The sequence below is a fragment of the Neofelis nebulosa genome, chromosome 4 (assembly GCF_028018385.1).
Source record: "Neofelis nebulosa isolate mNeoNeb1 chromosome 4, mNeoNeb1.pri, whole genome shotgun sequence".
NCBI classification, from domain to species: Eukaryota; Metazoa; Chordata; class Mammalia; order Carnivora; family Felidae; genus Neofelis; species Neofelis nebulosa.
The window spans coordinates 64,302,768-64,324,627 of NC_080785.1; the positions used below are offsets into that span (position 1 = coordinate 64,302,768).

At 34.9% G+C, this 21,860-nt stretch overlaps 1 protein-coding gene across 4 annotated transcripts in view; it reads right to left on the bottom strand.

Moving 5' to 3' along the window:
* Positions 1-6,295: 6,295 nt before the first annotated feature.
* TMEM106B (transmembrane protein 106B) overlaps positions 6,296-21,860 on the bottom strand; it is a 30,198-nt gene continuing 14,633 nt past the window's right edge. For all 4 annotated transcript variants that reach the window (XM_058724975.1, XM_058724976.1, XM_058724978.1 and 1 more), the window contains 4 exons: positions 19,378-19,518; positions 19,080-19,129; positions 12,938-12,991; positions 6,296-12,166 (listed from right to left, as the gene is read on the bottom strand). In XM_058724975.1, the coding sequence (XP_058580958.1) occupies positions 12,028-12,166; positions 12,938-12,991; positions 19,080-19,129; positions 19,378-19,518 (384 nt within the window). In that variant the 3' untranslated portion in view covers positions 6,296-12,027. The remainder of the gene's footprint in view (positions 12,167-12,937; positions 12,992-19,079; positions 19,130-19,377; positions 19,519-21,860) is intronic.

The following is a 21,860-nucleotide window of genomic DNA, read 5'->3' on the forward strand; positions in this document are numbered from 1 at the left end:
ATGTAGTGATGGCAGGAATTGGTCCAGTCCCGTCTCCAACTCTCTCCACTCTACCACCCTCTCTTCCTCCCCAACCCTTCCATCCCCAGCATCACTCACCAGCCTCCTATGCCCAAAGGACACCCTCACATCCGAGATCCATGGACATCCCTGCTAACAGCTGTCTCTTGACCACTGCCGGGATATAGGCGTGAATACACTGAGCTGAGAAGTGAGCTCAGAGTTTGTGGAACAGACATCCAGAGTCCTAGGCACCCATGGTCTAGATGGGGGAACATGATCTTTTGGACGGTCACATGCCCTTAGCCCTAAAGAGAGTGACATGGTGAAGGACAACTCCAGCACCTGCTGGGGTAGAGGCCCCTGTTGTCCAAGTCTAAGGGATGTAGTGATCACAATGGTGACCACAGCGATGTTCACCATGTACAACAGCTGTGTTCAAATATCAATGCTGTAAATAAATAGAATGCTGTCAAGAATATCCAGTGAATAGAAAATATGACCAGAGGCATAGGACTCTGATACTCATTGGCAATCATATCTGCTGCCAGGCAAAACATAAAGCATGTAGGTTTTGTATTGCTGTCCTCCCACCTATGTCCTCTCTGCCCTCTCTAGATAAGGAACCTGCTTGGGGCTCCTGGGTGGTTCAGTCAGTTAAGCGTCCAACTTCGGCTCAGGTGTGTGGACAGCTCAGAGCCTAGAGCCTGATTCAGATTCTGTGTCTGCCTTTCTTTGTCCTTCCCCCACTAGTGCTTTGTCTCTCTGTCTCTCAAAGTGAATAAAAATGTTAAAAAATTAAAGAAAGAATAAGGAACCTGCTCAAAACTTGGTACAGACTTATCCCACCCAGAATTACCCTCCACATTAGGATGTGACCCTATTATTTTCTCTTTTCTTCTAGAAATTCCCTTTACCTTAAGGAAAGTGATGTCACCTTAAGAGAATGGCAGAAACCAAGGGTGAGAAGAGCAGTCTCCTCAACAGAAAAGTCTCAGAGGATTTTTCATTTTAAAAGATGATACTCACTGGCAGGAATCTTTCATTGGTGAAGATCGCGATAGTACAGCAAAACTTGTTGAAGAGATTGTTTGGGCCGATGTTTTCTATCTTTAGCTACTTAAGTTGAAATGAGGGAAATACCACAATCAGTGGTATTTTGGAAAATATGATAAAGATATATAGGGTTGTGAGGATTTTTTTCAAACTTAGTAACATCAAAAATACTATCGTATTGTATAAATAGTGATGGAGGGGAGCGTGGAAAGGCAGAATAGAAGATGTATAAACATAATGTATACAGTTTCTATTAAGTAACCAATTAAACAGACAAAACATCATTTCAATCTCTTCAGTGTAAAACAAAATCAAAATCTTAGCTGTCTTCTCCATTAAAAACTAGTAGTGTTTCTTTTTTTCAAATTCTTTATAGTCATTTATACACTGTCTATTCCAGATTTTTATTTTCCTACTTTATAACCTAGGAATGAATTTTTAGAGGCACAATTAATGACTCCATTCTCTTTCACTAATATGAATATAATTATTTCATTGGAAATCACTACTATGTATTATTTTATACTTTATTTCTTCCATAACTTTGTTCATATATTAGACTCATACAGTGCCTACCTTATAAGATATTATAAGATAAGAAATCAGGAGAGATTTAATGTAGAAATAATTATGGTATATGATATCCCTACTTATTCATTTATGCTTATATAACTTCAGAGGTGCTCAAAGAGTTCCACAAATATTGAGTCATTAAAGCTTAGTACCCCTGTGAGGTGCACTTGGTTATTATCATTATAGCTTATTATTATTCCTACAGATCAAGTTTCCCCTGGAGTGCTGAATGGCTCTTGCAGAAAGTGTTGGCTTTTTAATATTCTGCATCTGAGAATCACATTTCAGGCTTATAAAATTAGCTCATTTTTCTTTCTCTTGTGAGTTACCAGCAGCCATCATCCACTTCAGATGCTCACCAAGCTTTTATTTAAAAAAAATTTTTTTTTTTAACATTTATTTATTTTTGAGACAGAGAGAGACAGAGCATGAACGGGGGAGGGGCAGAGAGAGAGGGAGACACAGAACCGGAAGCAGGCTCCAGGCTCTGGGCCATCAGCCCAGAGCCCGACGCGGGGCTCGAACTCACGGACGGTGAGATCGTGACCTGGCTGAAGTCGGACGCTTAACCGACTGAGCCACCCAGGTGCCCCGCTCACCAAGCTTTTAGAAAGCCTTCGAGTTAAAAGGGCATTTTGTTTCCTATCAGAGATATGGAGAAAAGGAAAAATACTTGAGGGATAAAAAGTAATCACTGGTGGGTGGTTTGCTTCCCACACAACCAAGCAATTCTCCAATTTTCAGTGAACACCAACTGGATATTCCACAATTTTAACTCAATTCTGACACAATCTACCTGAACACAGCATCAGATCCTGTGGGTTAAGGCCTCAGCCTCATAACACTGCCCCTAGTTCAGACACCAATTTCAAGTCTAGATGATCAGACTTCGGACCCACTGGCTAAAACCCGGGGATTCCATGACCCCTTCCTTGAATTGAATAATTTCTTAGGATGGCTCACAGAGCTCAGGCAAACATTTACTTATGTTTACCTGTTTTTTATACAGGATATAGATGAACAGCCTGATAAACGGGTACATTGGGTGAGCCTGGAGCCTGGAGCAGAAGGTCCTCAGTACGGGTGCTTCTGTGTCCCTGGAACTGAGATTTGTCACCACCCCCTAACCCCCACCCCTGCCCCCAGCACCTGGATACCTTCCACCTGAAAGCTCTCCAAACCACATCATTTTGGGTTTTTATGGAGGTTTCATTACACAAAACATGGCTGATTACATCATTGGCCATTGGTAATTGAACTCCTATCTCTAGTCTCTCCTCCACAAAAATCTCAAAGGTGGTGTTGAAAGTTCCAACCTCTAATCACAAAGTTGGTTCAAGGGCAACCACCCCCCATTCTTAGGGACTTTCCAAATACCACCTCATTAGCATAAACTCAGGTGTGGTTCAAAAAGGATTTGTTATGAATAACAAAAGGCAATTTTATCACTCTCATCACTTAGAAACTCCAAGGGTTTTAGGACTTCAGTGCAAGGAATGCAATGCAGACCAAACACTGATTTCTTATTATAAATCACAACATCACAGTAGGTGTCATGTAAATTACTGGTAACTTAATATCAAAATACAGAGTATTTAAATGAATCAGTGTGGTCTTACATACAATCTTCTTCATACAGTAAAATGTCACTTGGACTTACAGAAGTACACACAAAGAATGAGCTGATTTTTAACACAACAGCAATGTTTTGGCCTCCTTTCTGCATATTACAGAAGCCACCACTAAAATCAATAATGGCAAAGTAATGATGAAACATTATATATAACTATATATGTATATATATGACTATATAACTATATATATAACTATATAACTATATATATATATTTATATTTTTTATATATTTATATAAATATATTTATTATATATATATATATATATATATAAAACTAAACCATGTGTTTTGTATTGGCTATTACAAATAAAAGACCTTGAAAATATTAAAACATGTTTAAAAAAATTTTTTTAACATTTGTTCATTTTTCAGAGACAGAGACAGAGTACAAGCAGGGGAGGGGCAGAGAGAGAGGGAGACACAGAATCCGAAGCAGGCTCCAGGCTCTGAGCTGTCAACACAGAGCCCAACACAGGACTCAAACTCACTAACGGTGAGATCGTGACCTGAGCCGAAGTCAGATGCTTAACCAACTGAGCCACCCAGGTGCCCCAAGAAGGTGCTGGTTTTAAAGTAAGTGTGATAATATGAATATTCAAATAATGTACTTTTAGAAAATTCCATATTGCTTATATAAGCAATATGTTATCTAGTAAGTACACAAATTAACACATAAACAAGTGGGGATGTAATTTTGAAAAGTTACAATTTATAATGTGAACAAGTAACTTTTGGGCTAAAAGGCTTTTCACTCAAATTAGACAATTTCAGATACATGAAAGTTTACATCTGAATAAACACTTTCTATAAAAAAGTTTAACTTTAACCTTATTCTTAACTTTACATAGGTTGTCACATATACCCAGTATCTCCTTTTGTATTTGTTCTCAACAGTAGAAATAATTGTTCACAAATTATCAACAGGGCAGAAAACTCAGTTTTGAGAAGTGTACCCTTTAAAATTTAAGAATTAAATATTTGCAGCATGTTAAATAACTTGGATTTAAATAAAATTTAAAAAGCAAATAAATAAATATCTGAAACAGATATGGGTTTAGAATTCTTTGTAGTTCTAGTCTCTTCTGGTAATTTTCTTAAAAAAAGTGCTAGTAGTCTTAAATCTTTTTTTTTTAGTTCCCTTTGAAGACTAATCATTTGAAATATATGTAACAATGGAAATCACTAACTAGAAAGTTAGCAATTCCATTTTCCCCCTTTATTGTCATTTTTAAAGCTATCCATAAAATATAAACTTAAAACATAAATTTAAGCTTGTATTTGCTCACGTAGGAAATATGTTCTAGTCATACACCAAAGCAACATAACAAAATTGTTATCATCACTAAACAAGTGGTTGTATGCTGGCTTCGGGGGCCACTGGGGAAAAAGCAGGCATGGACTCCAGGGATTCTGTTCTCAACTAAGTCCAAGTGGTTATGTTTTGTTATTATATGATAGGAAAAAGATAGGCTTCAGTAGGCAGAGAGGGGAAGGATAGGACCTGAGGTCTCTGGGTGGGGAAAAACACAAATTTTGTAACAATGCTGGGAGGATCTGACCACAGCAAACCCCTTTGAGCTTAAGGTTCCTCTTAAGAATCTAACAGATCCACCTACTCCCCTCAGGAACCTGACAAAAGACCTGACTAAAAATCAGTAGACTATAAAACTTATGACTCACAAGGAGCAGTATGGCCATAGACCATCCCTTATACAATGGAAAACAAGCCAATCAGGAATGGACAACCCAGAACCTAGAGTTATCTAGCCAATAAGGGCCGAACCTGAGAAGGAATGAGGGGGAAGGGAAGGTAGCCTGACCACAACCTTATAAAATAAGGACCTTTGCCTACTGTCACCGGCATTCACCTTCAAGGGTCTCCTCTCTGTAAAGAGGGCTTTCGTACTATTCTTACTTTCTGATCTGATGTGTCCACCTCTTCATTCTTTGGCAGGGAGACAATGAGCCCTAGGCATTAAGGTTAACAAAATTTTTAAAAATCCTGGAAAATACTGGAGTTCTATGGAAGATGTTGCTTAAAGAAATAGGTTCACAACTAAAATAGTAATAAAAAATTCTGAAAACCACTGATTAAAGGAACAGAAGCTACCATAAAAAACAACAACAAAAAAAAACCAAGCAAAAAAAAAAAAAAAAAAAACCTCATGAATTTGCTGGTGATTCTTCTTTCTCCCTTGAGAAACTGGCTAGGGAGAACACATCCAGCCAATCCTTCCCCCCCACCCCCCACCCCCATTATTCTATCAAGTTAGTTTTGGTTACATCTCATCTAACTTCAGATCATGCTACTTGATACAAGATTTTTTTAACTGTAATTAGAACATTTAACTGTAAGCTGGCAAAAAATGCTTGAGTAAATATCAATTAAAACAAAAGTTTAAAGCAAGTTTTAAGTTCAGTTCAAACAAAAAGTTTTAGATTCAAAAACAAAACCAAAATCTTCTTTGTGATTGGGCAATTATTTTAAAAGTACACATTCAGGGAAAAGAAGTCACCAAATATTTGGGTGAATACTCAGGAAGAGAGGATAGGTGGGTGGGCCACTTGGGATGAAAACTGAAAAACAGACAAGATTGAGGGATTTAAAAAAAATGTCCAAATAAATTTCACAGAAAAAGGGACGAGAATGAGCAAAGTACAGAAAACGGAAATAACTATTTCCAAAGAATGGCAAACATCTCAATTTGGCCTGAACACAGGTAAAAGGCAATGACAGGAAAAAGGAATATGAATTTAGGTGGGGCCAGACAATGAAAGGTTCTCAACACCAATAGTAAGGGCCTGCCTGGGCTTTTTTTTTTTTTTTAGTTACAGAGTCGAGATACTACAGAGGTAGAACAGACAGAATTGACAACAGAATGGAAGCTATGTGGAGGAAAGGAAAATCAAAGATGATGCAGAAGTGGAATTTGGGTAAAAACTAACAGGACCTGAGAGATTTGAAGTAATGGACTTTCAGTATCTACCAGGATTGTTTATATGAAGAGAATTTCCAAAGTACAACCAATATACTTGACTGATACAAACTTTATTTTTCATGCCAAAATGTTTACAAATTTTATTTTTTCATACACAATTACAAGAGCAACAGTTACAAGTAACTAAAAAAATAGCATTTGGGGGCACTTCTATTCCTTTTGCTAACATAAGCATGTTTTGTTACATGAACAGCAACAATAATTACAATTACAGAATTGTTTAACTTGGGAATTTAGTGTTAGGATGGAGGCTAATCCATGAAACAAGCAAAGAGTAAGTGCCCAAACATAGTCTTTCATTCTATATTCTTCTTTATTCCATAATTAGAATCTACCCAGTAATGCCATCATTCAAATATCTGACCAGTTAGGTCAACTCAGCATTTTCCAAACTCTTACTTAATTTAGTCCTGCAAGTGAATCTAAGACAAAACACACAAGGCATAGCTTGCAGATATCTGATGCCTAAAACAAACTGTTACATAATGAAGTTATGAATCTTTTGCAACTTGGCATGTGTTCCATCTCACACAAGAACTAAAAGATGAATAGTACCTACAGCACTGAGAGTCACTCCACCACAGCTGATACAGTATCTCCCAGACTTCTAGTTTCTAAAATTCTGGGGGAAGTGGGACAATTTGAACAGTAATAGTCTACACGGTAGTAATATTACCTCTTGGCCATTGGCCCAATACTAGTCCTTTTTGTTTTTTAGTATACAAAATATGCTGAAAACACTTCCTTAAACACATTTCAATTAATGTAATTAAACAGAAGGCAACAATTTCCTTCTATAAGAGTTATTTAGCTATGAAAAACTTGCCATATATTTGTTAAATTAATTTACGGAATATTTTTAGGGTCAATACAGATATTTAATTTAGAACCTATGCTAAACATGTGTAAAAAGAACTACAAACATAATCACATTCGGTTTTTTTTTTAAACTGGAAATTACCATTTTTATCCATATAGTAATTTTATAAATATATCACTTGCTTTTATCCAAATTAAGGATAAATTTCAAAAATCCACTGTGAAATTTACATTCTCACTAAGCACAAAAATACACAAATATTAGTTCTAATCAGAAATTTAAGCTAAGTGAAAATTTTTACTCTGAAATAAGTAGACCTGGGATATAGAAGTAAAAGTTTTGATTGAAGCAGATCACAAATATATTGTTTTCATGTAAAAATAATTTTTTTAAAGAAATAATGTTTAACAGTCTTTTAATCCCATCTTTTCAAACACATATTTTTCTTTTAAAATAAAATAGTTTCAGGTAAACATTTCATTTAAAATCTGATTTTACAAAAAAGAAATAAAATTAATTATTCTTAGATGTATTTGAGCCAGGTAGTTGCTGCTTCCAGATGTTATGAGCTACAAATCGATTTATGACACTATGGTAAGTAACCTTTGGCTTCCAACGTAATAACTCGAAATTCAATTCACACTGCCTACCAAAGAAGTCTGATGTATATTTGTAAAGTTAAAATTTTACATCTTTTAAAAAGAAAAAAATCCAAACAGATAAGTATGAATTATTTTAAAAATCAGTGATAAGCCATTTTTTATCACACCAAAGATCTATAAAATTATAATAAAGTCTCTTAATAGTATTTTTGAAAATACTATCAAAAACTTCAAAATCTTATATATATTAAGTACAACAACCAATATATTTTTAGAAAGAAAACATCTTCAAAGGCTGAAAAGGAAATATGCTATTTTTAAGAGCAATGATGTTTGAGTCAATCAGACATGTTTTCAATCTGAAATCTGCCACTTCCAAGCTTATGCATATTTCTTAACTTCTCTAAAACTCTATTTCCTCAGATTTAAAATGGGGAGCAACGTCAGTAGCTACCTTAGAGGGCTTTCTGAGGAATAATCAGATAATACACATAAGAGATTGCTGCAGTATCTGACAAAGTAACTAATAGATATTAGCTAGACTGAGCAGTGACTTCCTTTGGGGTCAAGTACCCAACAAACTATTTTCTTAAATAAAATGTAATCATTATATAAAGAATTATTTATCTAAGAATTAAAAAAAAAATGGTGTGGAAGGAGGTTGGAGACATTCCATACAACAAAACACCCCTATATTGCAATAATGATACCTTTATTGTATTTTGGCAATCACTTTCTCTCTATTGTAACACTGTACTATATCACTTCCAAAATACAATTCAGAAGATCTAAACTGAATTTTTTTGTCACAAATCTTAGAGAAAATAATTACCTCATTGGCCTAAATAAATGAAAAAGGCACAGAAAAACTGTTCACAAATAAAACCACAGTTATTTACATATTATGTACCATAGTAAAGACGGTTATTTGGCAATTTCAAGCAATTTATCTGGTATCTAATATTTTCACACTGTTCTTATTTCAAATCTCAAATACATTAACCTCTATTATTTATATATAGCCTTGTGTGACAACCTATCAGTCATATCTTTATTGGAATGATCAAGAAATACTAAATTTTAACAGAAAAATTCAGCTATAGATTATGCTCCAAAGTATTTCACAAATGCTCATTTTCCATTTAAAATATTTCAGGTACCAACTTAAAGATATGCAAATCTTAGTCCATCAGTATTATTTTGATTGTCACTAGGAACTATGTGAATGTTTTCTCTGATTTTTAATCATACTAACCTGAGTCAACAGGGCTTCTCAATGGACTCTATTTTAAATGACAGAGCACACACATAGGAGACAGAAAAATTAGGTATGGCCCCCTAAGATTATTTACTGAATATGTGATCTTCAGCAAAGTCCCTTAACTTTTCTCCATGCCACGTCTCCTCTTCTAAAAGATAAGGATCCTGCCCCTCTCCTTTGTCTGACTCACAGGGCCAGGTAAATTATATAAGAGAAACATGAAAGCTTTTACAAGGGCATATGTTAGATACATATAATATCAACACACAGAGACTTGTTATAGTATTGGATTTGGTTAGGATGACCAGTCTATTAAAAAATGTAATTTAAGAAAAAGTTATTCTTGAGAGTATCAGGGGGAAAAAATTATAACATCTTTACCATATCCTTTGAATAAAATCTGAAAGCAGTTTTAAAAAATATATTGCTATCTATCCTATTACTATGTAAGAAAAAATACACTGGACAATGCTCATTCGCCTTCCCTGTGTTTTTTTCTTTTTTTAATGGCTGTAATTCTGTTTCACCTGAATGTATTTTTGTAATTTTATTAACTTATACCTGCTCTGTTCCAAGCTTATTCTGGCAAGTTATTTAAAACTTCTCTGAAAGTAGTCACAGGTGATCTTTTTTTCTACTACAGGTTTGCACTTATCTTAAATTCTAGGTTTTTCTACCTTATGCTTCATGGAAAGTAGGTACAATAAAGTTTTAATTTTTAAAAATGAAGAAAAAATATTCATAACCAAGTCACTAAAAGCAAATGTTCCTTCACTTTCCTGTATCTTCAGCAAATACTATGCATGCACTCCAAAAGGATATCAGACCACAAATCAATAGAAAAATCCATTCAACTTACACTACATACTCTTGTGAAGTTAAAAGATACAGAGCAAAAAATAAACCCGGATTGATTTCTGAAGGAGACATATCTGAAGGGTGATTATGAAAAAATGAAGGGTGATTTTGAAGTAAGGACAAGGAGAGAACAGAATATGATAAACATTTTTGAAACACTTTATGATTTACACAGTCAGTGAAATACTATCATCTCTAGGTAACTCACTAAATGAGAAGAAGCCTGACAGGTGACTGGTCAGGTATACAGAAAGATTTGGAAGCCCTAATATAGATGATTGTTGGTTAAAGTCACAGGAGTAGAAATTTTGAAGCAAAAGAGGGTCTAGATAATAGTCACTGAAAGATCAAAAGACAGAATGAGGGAAAATGAAATGAGAATGATTTGAAAAATACAAATAGAATCGAAACATTAGAGGAGTGTTCAGTTTCAAGGAGAATAGGAGTAGTCAAAAATCATAGAAGAAAAAAACATGAAGGCTGGGTTTGACTAGTGAGTCTATAACAAATGTAATGGGGTGACTTTAATAGCAACGATGGGTGAGTTAGCAACGATTAAGGTAAAACAACAGTCAAAAAAAAAAAATGTGTATTCTACCCATTTAAAATGTTCACTCAGGAAAACTTGGGGAAAATTATAATAACACTAAGGGGAGACCTGAGTGTGTTTAAAGGCAGAAAGGAGACTTCATTAGCTCTAAATAATTAAACAAAGCTTGTGTGTAACAGCTGAGAGAGTCCGACTGATAAACAGGTATGTTTCAGACCTAAGTTAGGCACTTTGAGGGAAAGGGAACCTGACTTCTGTCTCTAGGGAACAGAAAGAAATTAATCTCAAGCCACTTATTTATTTATTTTTTTGGTATCACAGTTGGTCCCTACCCTCAGTGGTATATATTTACAAGGTAATTAGAACTTGGTAAGTGAAAAGGCACAAAGCCCAAACAGAAAATGGTATTAAAAATATAAGATGACAAAATGCAAAAGTCAATAATTTCCACTTGAAAACAATTTTAAATAAAATCCAAACAAAAAGTTGAAAATTTAAAAATGTTAACTGCTAGAGGCTTGATATCCATGTGATGTGCAAAGTGATTAAATTTTTAAAAAGCATAATATAGGTTTAATTTTTATATAGCCACCATCATTTAATAAGATTTCTTGGAGAATTTCTACCAAAGACACAATTTCCTCCTTGAAAACAGGCATAAAATGGGAAACATTGGGTGACTCGGGTACCAAAGAGTTGTGAAAAGTGTCTCCACAACTTGTTAGTCTGAAAAGCAACATTAAAAAAAAGTGGAGCATCAAAACACTTTATTTCAAAATCACTTGATGCCTGATCCTGTATGTAACTGGAACCATATTCACATTCTATAAGTTTCTGAATTTCAATTTCCCGTTTTATTTATTTTTATGAGCAACTTACTTTATTTTGAATCTGTACTTTATTTGACATTTATTTAAGCTGTATAAAAGCCATGCACAGTTTATTTACAATATTATACATTAACGATGTTTGAAGACTACACAAAAATTTCACAAAACTTACTTAGATGGAAAGACATGTGAAACAGGGAGCTTTCAAAAATTTTAGATTCAGAATTTTGCAAAGATTATTTTGCTTTCTACTGTTCTGCAAGCACTGGCTTGAAATAAGACTGACAAAAACGTGCAAATGAGTAGAATTTCAACAAATGAAAAACTACAAATGTTTAGCTAAAAGCTAAAATATCTTGAAATCCTACTATGTAGCAATGGGAATTTATAAAACAGAAAAAAAAGGTTATTTTTAAAAAGTCTTTCGTGAATAACAGGCTCTCAGTAATATTCTATAAAAACATTCAGAAATAAAGTTTCTCAAATTATGTCCATCATCAAAGTTAGGTTTTCAGTAGTGGCCGAAGCTGTGAATTGTAAATTATTTACTGTCCTACATGGGAAGTCTCAATTTCCCCCGCTAAGGAGAGGGGGGGAAGAAAATCAATTGGCAAATTTAGATTCAAGTAAAAGATCCTGGTACAGACAACATGAACACAGAGTGGATCGCTGCAGTAATGTTCGAGTCCACATACTTTTACTTGTACCCCTAAAATGGAAGGTGTAAACTTTAGGTTTCTTCAATTTAAGATCTCCTATCAGGAAGTAAGTACCTCATTCTTCAGAGTTCTAGAAAATATCGATAGGGATTTCTTCTTCTCCACTGGCATATCATTCAATTTTTACTGTTGTGGCTGAAGTACATTTAGATATTCAGACTGCCCCAACTGATAAGTTGTGTTCCTTCCACAATCAACATACTGGTATCTTTCCTGGGATATCTGTTCAGAGTGTCCAAAGTATGTTGTTGTCACAGTAACTCTAAAAAAGAAAAATTGGGAGACACAACAACAAAAAAACTCAAATAGGGAGACACATTATTATTTACATAGAAGTTTTGTGAACTGAGAATACTTTCATATAGCAAAATTTTCTCCAGGGAGAGACTGATTAATGATAATATTATGGACATGGGCCACTCAGGGAATATTTGCCCAACAGATAGCATAAATGCTGATTTAGCAAGCCCTACTCCAATAATTATACACAAGAAATACCATGTTTTCAGAACATTTATCATTACTTAAAAATATGTTAAGTTCATTTCACTTTTAAAAACAAAATTCTCTCATCACAGGAAAATTCTTTCATTCTTTCATCACATTTTGGACCATTAGCTGATGGTCCAAACACCAAACCTATAACCTACAATGTTTTAATGGCCTAGAGTAACACCCAATTTGCACATTAGTAACAGTACTTCTTATTACTGTGAAGGACTATTTACCATAGATAACAGAACAATGGATGTTGAACTCTGTCCTCTTTTTCATCCCAACATCTGCCATTTTCCTGTGTTCTTGCAAGGTCTAGATTCACTCTTCAGCAGCCATGTGATCCTTCACTACTTCTCCGAGCTCCGATTTCCTCATTCTTAAAGTGGGATAATATTTACTCATCTCATCGCACTCTTTTAAGGCTTCAAACCTGACTGAACTGATACTTATAAAGGTGTTGTGTATGCTATAAGCCAAAGTTATAAATCTAAAGTTTAAAAAAGAAATATTTCTTTCAAAAAAAATTCATACTTACTGCATCATGAGTACGATATTATGTACTTTGATTGATATCAGTGTACAAAAATCACTGTTAAAAAGAAAAAACAATGTGAGTAAACATGGCTATGATATTATAATTTAAAATCACTTAATTATGATTCCTTTCCCTATGTTAAAACTAAAAGAGATATGATACAGAAGACATAAGTAAGCATTTATTGATGGAACGTTTCTATACCTAATAATGATAAAGATTTTCATGACTTTTTATTCTAAAAACAGACATGTTTTACTACAGCAATTGTAGAGTTGTTGCACACTGGCTACAAATTACTGCTACTTTTTATTCATCGTTTGAAATTGTAGTAAACAGTTTGTTAGAAATTCTGTATCAGCCTGATACCATAAAAGATGATAAAAAAATATCTTTTTTTTTTTTTTACTTAAGAGTTAATAATCACTTAGACCCAACGTAAAAGCTTTAGAAATTCAATAAGAGAACATTACGCAATACTAGCATTTTTAGTTCTGCTATACTAAAGTCAACAAATACTAAAATGTGTGAGACTATGGTTCTTATAGTAAATAAAGTGACATGGTGTGCTGAATGGGAAAATTATGCAGCCAAGAATTCTTTATCCAGCAAGGCTGTCATTCAGAATACAAGGAGAAAAAAAGAGTTTCCCAGACAAACAAAAGTAGAGAAGTCTGTGACTACTAAACCAGCCCTGCAAGGAAGAGGGACTGGGGGGGGGGGGGGGGGGTGTGCAGAAAAGACCAAGGCAATGAAGAATAAAAAGGACCAGAGAACATCACCAGAAACACCAACTCTACAGGTAACACAATGGCACTAAATTTATGTTTCAATAATCACTCTGAATGTAAATGGTCTAAATGCTCCAATCAAAAGACATAGGGTATCAGAACGGGTTTAAAAAAACAAACAACCCACACACAAAAACAAGACCCATCTACATGCTGCCTACACAAGACTCATTTTAGACCTAAGACACCTGTAGATTGAAAGTGAGGGGATGGAGGGGCGCCTGGGTGGCTCAGTCGGTTAAGCGTCCGACTTTGGCTCAGGTCACGATCTCGCAGTCCATGAGTTCGAGCCCCATGTCGGGCTCTGGGCTGATGGCTCAGAGCCTGGAGCCTGCTTCCCATTCTGTGTTTCCCTCTCTCTCTGTCCCTCCCCCATTCATATTCTGTCTCTCTCTGTCTCAAAAATAAATAAACGTTAAAAAAAATAAAAAAGAAAAAAAAAAAGAAAGTGAGGGGATGGAGAACTATCTGTCATGCTAATGGACATCAAAAGAAAGCCAGAGTAGCCATACTTATATCAGACAAACAAGATGTTAAAACAAAGACTATAACAAAAAATGAAGAAGGCATTCTATCATAATTCAGAGGTCTATCCATCAAGAAGATCTAACGACTGTAAATATTTATGCCCCCAACCTGAAACACCCAAATATATAAATCAATAATGATAAACATGAAGAAACCTACTGATAATAAAACCATAATAATAAAAGAGTTTAATACTCCACATACAGCAAATCAACAAGAAAACAATGTCTTAGAATGATACAATGGACAGGATGAACTTAACAGATATATTCAGAATATTTCATCTTAAAGCAACAGAACAGACATTCTTCTCGAGTACTCATGGAACATTCTCCAGAATAGATCATATACCATGTCACAAATCAGTCAGGTCCAAAAAGATCAAGACCATGCCACGCATATTTTCAGATCACAACACTTTGAAACTTGAAGTCAACCACAAGAAAAAATTTAGAAAGTCCTCAAATATGTGGTGGTTAAAGAACATCCTACCAAAGAATGAATGCGTTAACCATGAGATTAAAGAAGAAATAAAAAAATACATGGAAGCAAATGAAAATGAAAACATGACAGACCAGAACCTTTGGGATGCAGCAAAGGCAGTCCTAAGAGGGAAGTATATTGCAATAAAGAACTACTTCAACGGGGTGCCTGGGTGGCTCAGTCGGTTAAGCATCTGACTTCGGCTCAGGTCACGATCTCACGGTTTGTGAGTTTGAGCCCCGTGTTGGGCTCCGTGCTCATAGCTCAGAGCTTGGAGCCTGCTTCAGATTCTGTGTCTCCCCCTCTCTCTGTCCCTCCCATGCTCATGCTCTGTCTCTGTCTCTCAATAATAAATAAACGTTAAAAAAAATTAAAACAAAAAAGGGTCTACTTCAAGAAGAAAAGTCTCCAAATACACAACCTAACCTTACACCTAAAGGAGCTAGAGAAGAACCAGCAAATAAGGCCTAAAGCTAGCACAAGAAAGGACATAATACAGAAAAAAAACAATATAGAAACAGCAACAAAAAACGTGTAACAGATCAATGAAACTAAATAATGGTTCTTTGAAAGAATAAACAAAATTGATAACCTCATAGCTGGACTTATCAAAAAGAAAAGAGAGGACCCAAATAGAAAAAACTCACAAATGCAAGAGGAGAAATTACAACCAATACCAGAGAAATACAAACAATTATAAGAGAATACTATGTAAAATTATATGCCAACAAACTGGGCAATCTAGAAGAAATGGACAAATTCCTAAAAATTCACAAACTACCAAAACTGAAACAGGAAGAAATAGGAAATTTGAAGAGATGCATAATCAGCAAAGAAAATGAATCAGTTAACAAAAATTTCCCAATAGGGGCGCCTTGGTAGCTCAGTCGGTTAAGCATCAGACTTTGGCACAGGTCATGATCTCATAGCTCTCTGTGCTGACAGCTCAGAACCTGGAGCTTGCTTCAGATTCTGTGTCTCCCTCTCTCTGCCCCTCCCCCACTGACACTGTCTCTTCTTCTCTCTCAAAAATGAAAAAACAATAAATTTTTTTTTTTTTTTTTTTTTTTAAATCTGCCAACAAATAAGAGTCATGGGCCAGATGGCTTCTCAGGGGAATTCTATCAGACATTTAAAGAAGAGTTGACACCTCTTCTTTTCAAATTGTTCCAAAAAATAGGATGGAAGGAAAGCTTCCAAACTCATTCTATGAAGACAATATTACCTTGATTCTAAAAACAAAGACCCCACTAAAAAGGAGAATTACAGGCCAATATCCTTGATGAAACTGGATGTAAAACTTCTCAACAAGATCCTAGCAAATAGAATCCAACAAAATATACGTTAGAAGAATTATTCACCATGATCACGTGGAATTCATTCCTGGGCTTCAGGGCTGGTTCAATATTCGCAAATCAATCAATATGATACACATTAATAAAAGAATAAGAACCATATATCCTCTCAATAGATGCAGAAAAAATATTTGACAAAATACAGCATCCTTGCTTGATAAAAACCCTCAAGAAAATAGGGATAGTAGGAACATACTCCATCATAATAAAGGCCATATATGAAAGAGCTACAGCTAATATCATCCTCAATGGGAAAAAACTGAGATCTTTACCCCTAAGGTCAGGAACACGACAGGGATGTCCACTCTCACCACTGTTGTTCAACATAGCACTGAAAGTCCTAGCCTCAGCAATCAGAAAACAAAAATAAATAGAAGCCATACAAATGGCAAGAAAGAAGTCAAATTTTCACTCTCTGCAGATGACATGACACTCTACGTGGAAAATTTGAAAGAGTCCATCAAAACACTACTAGATTTCAGGGTGCCTGGGTGGCTCAGTCGGTTGAGCATCTGACTTTGGCTCAGGTCAGGATCTCACAGTTTGTGAGTTCGAGCCCCGCATCGGGCTCTGTGCTGACAGCTCAGAGCCTGGAGCCTGTTTCAGGCTCTGTGTCTCCTTCTCTCTGCCCCTTCCCCGCTCATGCTCTGTCTCTCTCTGTCTCTCAAAAATGAATAAACATTAATAAACAAGCAAAAAAAAACTAAACTAAAAAAAAAAAAACAAACACTGCTAGATTTCATACATGATTTCAGCAAAGTCATGGGATATAAAAACAACATAGAGAAATCGGTTGCATTTCTATACACCAATAATCCTTTGCAGAAAGAGAAATCAAGGAATTGATCCCATTAACAAATGCACCAAAATCAGTAAGATACACAGGAATAAATATAACCAAAGAGGTAAAAGAGCTGTATGCTGAAAATTATGAAAGCAATTGTAGACATCACAGGGAAAAGGAAAAACATTCCATGTTCATGAACTAGAAGAACAAACATTGTTAAAATGTCAATACTACCCAAAGTGATCTACACATTCAATGCAATCCCTATCAAAATAACACCAGCATTCTTCACAGAGCTAGAGCCAACAATTCTAAAATTTTTATGAAACCAGAAAAGGCCCTGAATAGTCAAAGCAATCCTGAAAAAGAAAACCAAAGCTGGAGGCATCACAATTCTGGACTTTAAGCTGTATCACAAAGCTGTAATCATCATGACAGTATGGCACTGGCAAAGAAACACATAGGTCAATGGAACAGAATAGAGAACCCAGAAATGGACCCCAAAATGTATGGCCATAATCTTCAACAAAGCAGGAAAGAATATCCAATGGAAAAAAGACAGTCTCTTCAGCAAATGGTGTTGAGAAAACTGGACAGGGACATGCAAAAGAATGAAATTGGAGCACGTTCTTACCCTGTATACAAAAATAAACTCAAAATGGATGAAAGACCTAAATGTAAGACAGGAAACCATTAGAATCGTTCAGGAGAAAACAGACAGCAACCTCTCTGACCTTGGCCAGAGCAACTTCCTACTAGACATGGCTTTGGAAGCAAGGGAAACAAAAGCAAAAATGAACTATTGGGACCTCATCAAGATAAAAGGCTTCTGCATGGCAAAAGAAACAATCCACAAAACTAAAAGGCAGCCTACAGAATGGGAGAAGATATATGCAAATGACGTATCAAATAAAGGATTAGTATCCAAAATCTATAAAGAATTTATCAAACTCAACACCCAAAAAATAAATAATCCACAGAGGAAACGGGCAAAAGACATGAATAGACACTTTTCCAAAGAAGACATACAGATGGCTAAGAGACACATGAAAAAATGCTCAACATCACTCATCATCAGGGAAATACAACTCAAAACCACCATGAGATATCACGTCACACCTGTCAGATTAGCTAAATGAACAACTCCAGAAACAACAGATGTTGGTGAGATGTGGAGAAAGAGGAATACTTCTGCACCATTGGTGGGAATGCAAACTGGTGCAGCCACTCTGGAAAATAGTACAGAGGTTCCTCCAAAAATTAAAAATAGAACTACCCTACGACTCAGTAATTGGCACTACTCAGTATTTATCCAAAGGATACAAAAATGCTGATTCAAAGAGACACATGCACCACAATGTTTAGAGCAGTGCTATCAACAATAGCCAAATTATGGAAAGAGCCCAAATGTCCATCAATTGATAAATGGATGAAGAAGATGTGTGTGTGTGTGTGTGTGTGTGTTGGGGGGCGGTGTGTGGTGTGTGTGTATACATCTGTACACACACGTACACACACACACACATATATATAATGTACACATACATACAATGGAATATTACTCAGTGATCAAGAAAGAATGAAATCTTGCCATGTATTATGCTAAATGAAATAAGTCAGTCAGAGAAAGACAAACATGATTTCACTCATATGTGGATTATAAGAAACAGATGAAGATAGGGGAAGGGAAGGAAAAATAAGGTAACAGAGAAGGAAGCAAACCATAACAGACTCTTAAATAAAGAAAACAAACTGAGGGTTGCTGGAGGGGAGGTCAGTGGGAGGGATGGGCTAAACAGGTGATAAGCATTAAGGAAGGCACCTGTTGGAATAAGCAGTGGGTGTTATAAGTAAGTGGTCAATCGCTGGATTCTACCCCTGAAACCAATATTACACTATATGTTAACTAACTTGAGTTTAAATAAAAATAAATAATTTTTAAAAAGGTGACAAGGTGTATTTGACCTTAATTATGAAAAATAAGAAAAAATGAATATTAAGGGTATAGACACATACTACACATAAATATTATGCATGTTGACAAGAGAGAAGACAATAGAGATGATCAGAGGCCAGAAGTATTCCAAATGTGATTTCCTGACTGCTAAGATTGTGGGAAATCAAAAAGATATCTGTAAACTCTATTCTTGATATTTTATAATTTAATGAGAGAACATTATTCAAATATCAAAACTTACTACATATAACTCATTTCTTCTGCTATGATAGTAGGTACTGTATAATCGATCTGAAAGACAAAAAGTGAAAATAAGCCAACTAGAAAGAGGAGCAAAGCATCAAAGATTTGACATGTTTCACAATTTCAAAGAGTTAGAAATCTCTCCTTTTGCATGGCTGAGTCTAAGACTTTCTCTTATATGTGCAAAGAACACATGTCAAGTTTGTGAGGAAATCCTCCCCCTCCCTCAGATTAATATGATATAGAAAGTCAAAAGTCATTGAACTCCTCCAAAGTATCTTATGATGGAAACTTACTTGTTTCATATCCAGTGGGCCAATATTGGTTATGTTGTTTAAGCGAGCCTTTCCAATAACAGTTTTTGAAAACTGAACTTGTGCAGTGATATTTTCAACTTCAACAGAATAATAGTTATTGTTTGTTATATTTAGTGTGTTCTGTAAAAGAAAAGGCAAAAAGTGTATAAGCATAACAAATATGTATCCAAAATCAATTTAAAAAAATGACTTCAGAGGTGCCTGGGTGGCTTGGTCCATTAAGCATCCAACTTCAGCTCAGGTCACCATCTCAGTTTGTGGGTTTGGGCCCCACGTCAGGCTCTGTGAGGACAGCTCAAAGCCTGGGGCTTGCTTCGGATTCTGTGTCTCCCTCTCTCTCTGCCCCTCCCCCACTCATGCTCTGTGTCTCTCTCTCAAAAATAAACATTAAAAAAATGACTTCAGCTGTGGCCACACTTGAGTTATTAGGAGGAAGAAAAATATTGCCAAAAATATCAAAGGATATTAAATAAGCTAATTATTTGGTTTTATGATGAATACTATGTACATAATATGCCGACAATAAGCACACAATTAAAAATTAACAGGTTTACGGGGTGCCTGGGTGGCTCAGTCAGTTAAGCATCCGACTTTGGCTTAGGTCATGATCTCACGGTTCCTGAGTTCAAGCCCCGCATCAAGCTCTGTACTGACAGCTTGAAGCCTGGAGCCTGCTTCAGATTCTGTGTCTCCCTCTCTCTCTCCTTCTCCCCTGCTTGTGCTCTCTCTCTCAAAAATAAATAAATGTGAAAAAAAATTAAAAAATAAACAACAGGCCCAGAAACTGTACATTACAGGAATATAGAAAATGAATGTTAGAAAATGTATTTATGGCCTTAGAAAAATTCTATAAAAATAATTTTTAAATTTCATCTGAATTTCTACTAAATGTTAATATATAAATATCTTCACAGACTATATTAGTAATGTATTTCCTATTCTATCAGGTACAAAAATGACCATTTAAAATGTTAAACTACTTCATATAAACTTTTTTGTCTAAAAGAAATTGGTATTTTAACTTATACATGAGTAGAGATTTCTACTGGGTCACTTTGGAGAAGAAATGGGATAGATTCAAGTCTATTTGTTGGAAAGAAATGGAGCTATATCATTTCTGTACTTAACAGCAGGGGCAATTTCCACAATTCTAATTCACAGTTATGTCAAATTATTTTAGAAAATGAGCAGTGGGGAAAAAAATGTTAAATCAAGAAATAACAGATAACAAAACAACTAAAACAGTCATCACAAATGAAAATCAATAGTAACTAAATGATGAATCTTAAATATTCATAAGGCAGATTGTAATGGTTACCATTTATATACAAAGAGCCCTCACAAACTGAAAAGAAAACGACAAAATCTTTAGAGGTAAAAACAAACAAAAAAAGTAAAGCATACGAATAAACAAATCAAAAGAGTACAAATACAATTGGCCAAGAAACACTTAAAAACCCTCAAATTCATTTAGAGTTAGGGATAAGCTAGTAAACTTAATATTCATTAAACTAGCAAAGCTTGTAGAAAGCAACAAATTCTATTCTTGGTAGGGATTTGAGCAGAGGGTCAATTTTTACCTTACTGGGAAACGTGAAGCATTGCAGCCATTCTGGTAAGTAATCTAGCAATATCCATTAAAATAAAAATACATATATCCTTTGACCTAGCAATCCTACTTTTGAGCACTTATTCCAAAGAAATAAAAACATCAGGATGTGAATGAGAATAGTTGCAAAAACAAAAAGAAAAGAAAGTGAATGACCATCCACAAAAATGATTAGTATTAAATTATTGCATGGAATATTACGCAGCCCATTAAAAAGAATGTAGTAACTCTAAGCCAGAAATTCAGGAGAGATTTCTACAAAGTATTAACAAGTGAGAAAACCAACATGCGTAAAATATGTACAAAATATTCTTTTTAAAATAAATATTACTTTAAGAAAAGCTGACAATGTAAGCTTATAAATTAATATAAATATGGAGAAAGATGAAAAGATGCAATAAGGGATAAGTGGAAAGAAGAATCTTAGTAAAAAAGGATTAAAAAAAGAATGTACTAGTGACCAGCAATTACATGATCACATTTATGTATTAATTTAAATCATAGTTATAAATGTAGAGTTTTTTTTTAATTTCCTAATATAGTAGAAATAATCTTTACCTAAATATACAAACGTTTTTATCTACTTGGCTCTTAATACCCATGTCAATTTAATTTCTAGACACTGCAGGAAAGAGATTGTTAATTTGAGGTCAATGGACCTTCTGATACAGGCCAAAGAATGGGATTCAGAAGAATCTTGGAATCCTTTATACATGCAAAATAATGTTGGTATAGGTCTTTTTCTGAAGTGCCACATATTAAATTAATATTGATCCAATATTAAAAGGATCAATCATATATTGAAAGCTAGAAAGATAACAAAGATAAACATTAAGAAAGACAAAAAAAAAAG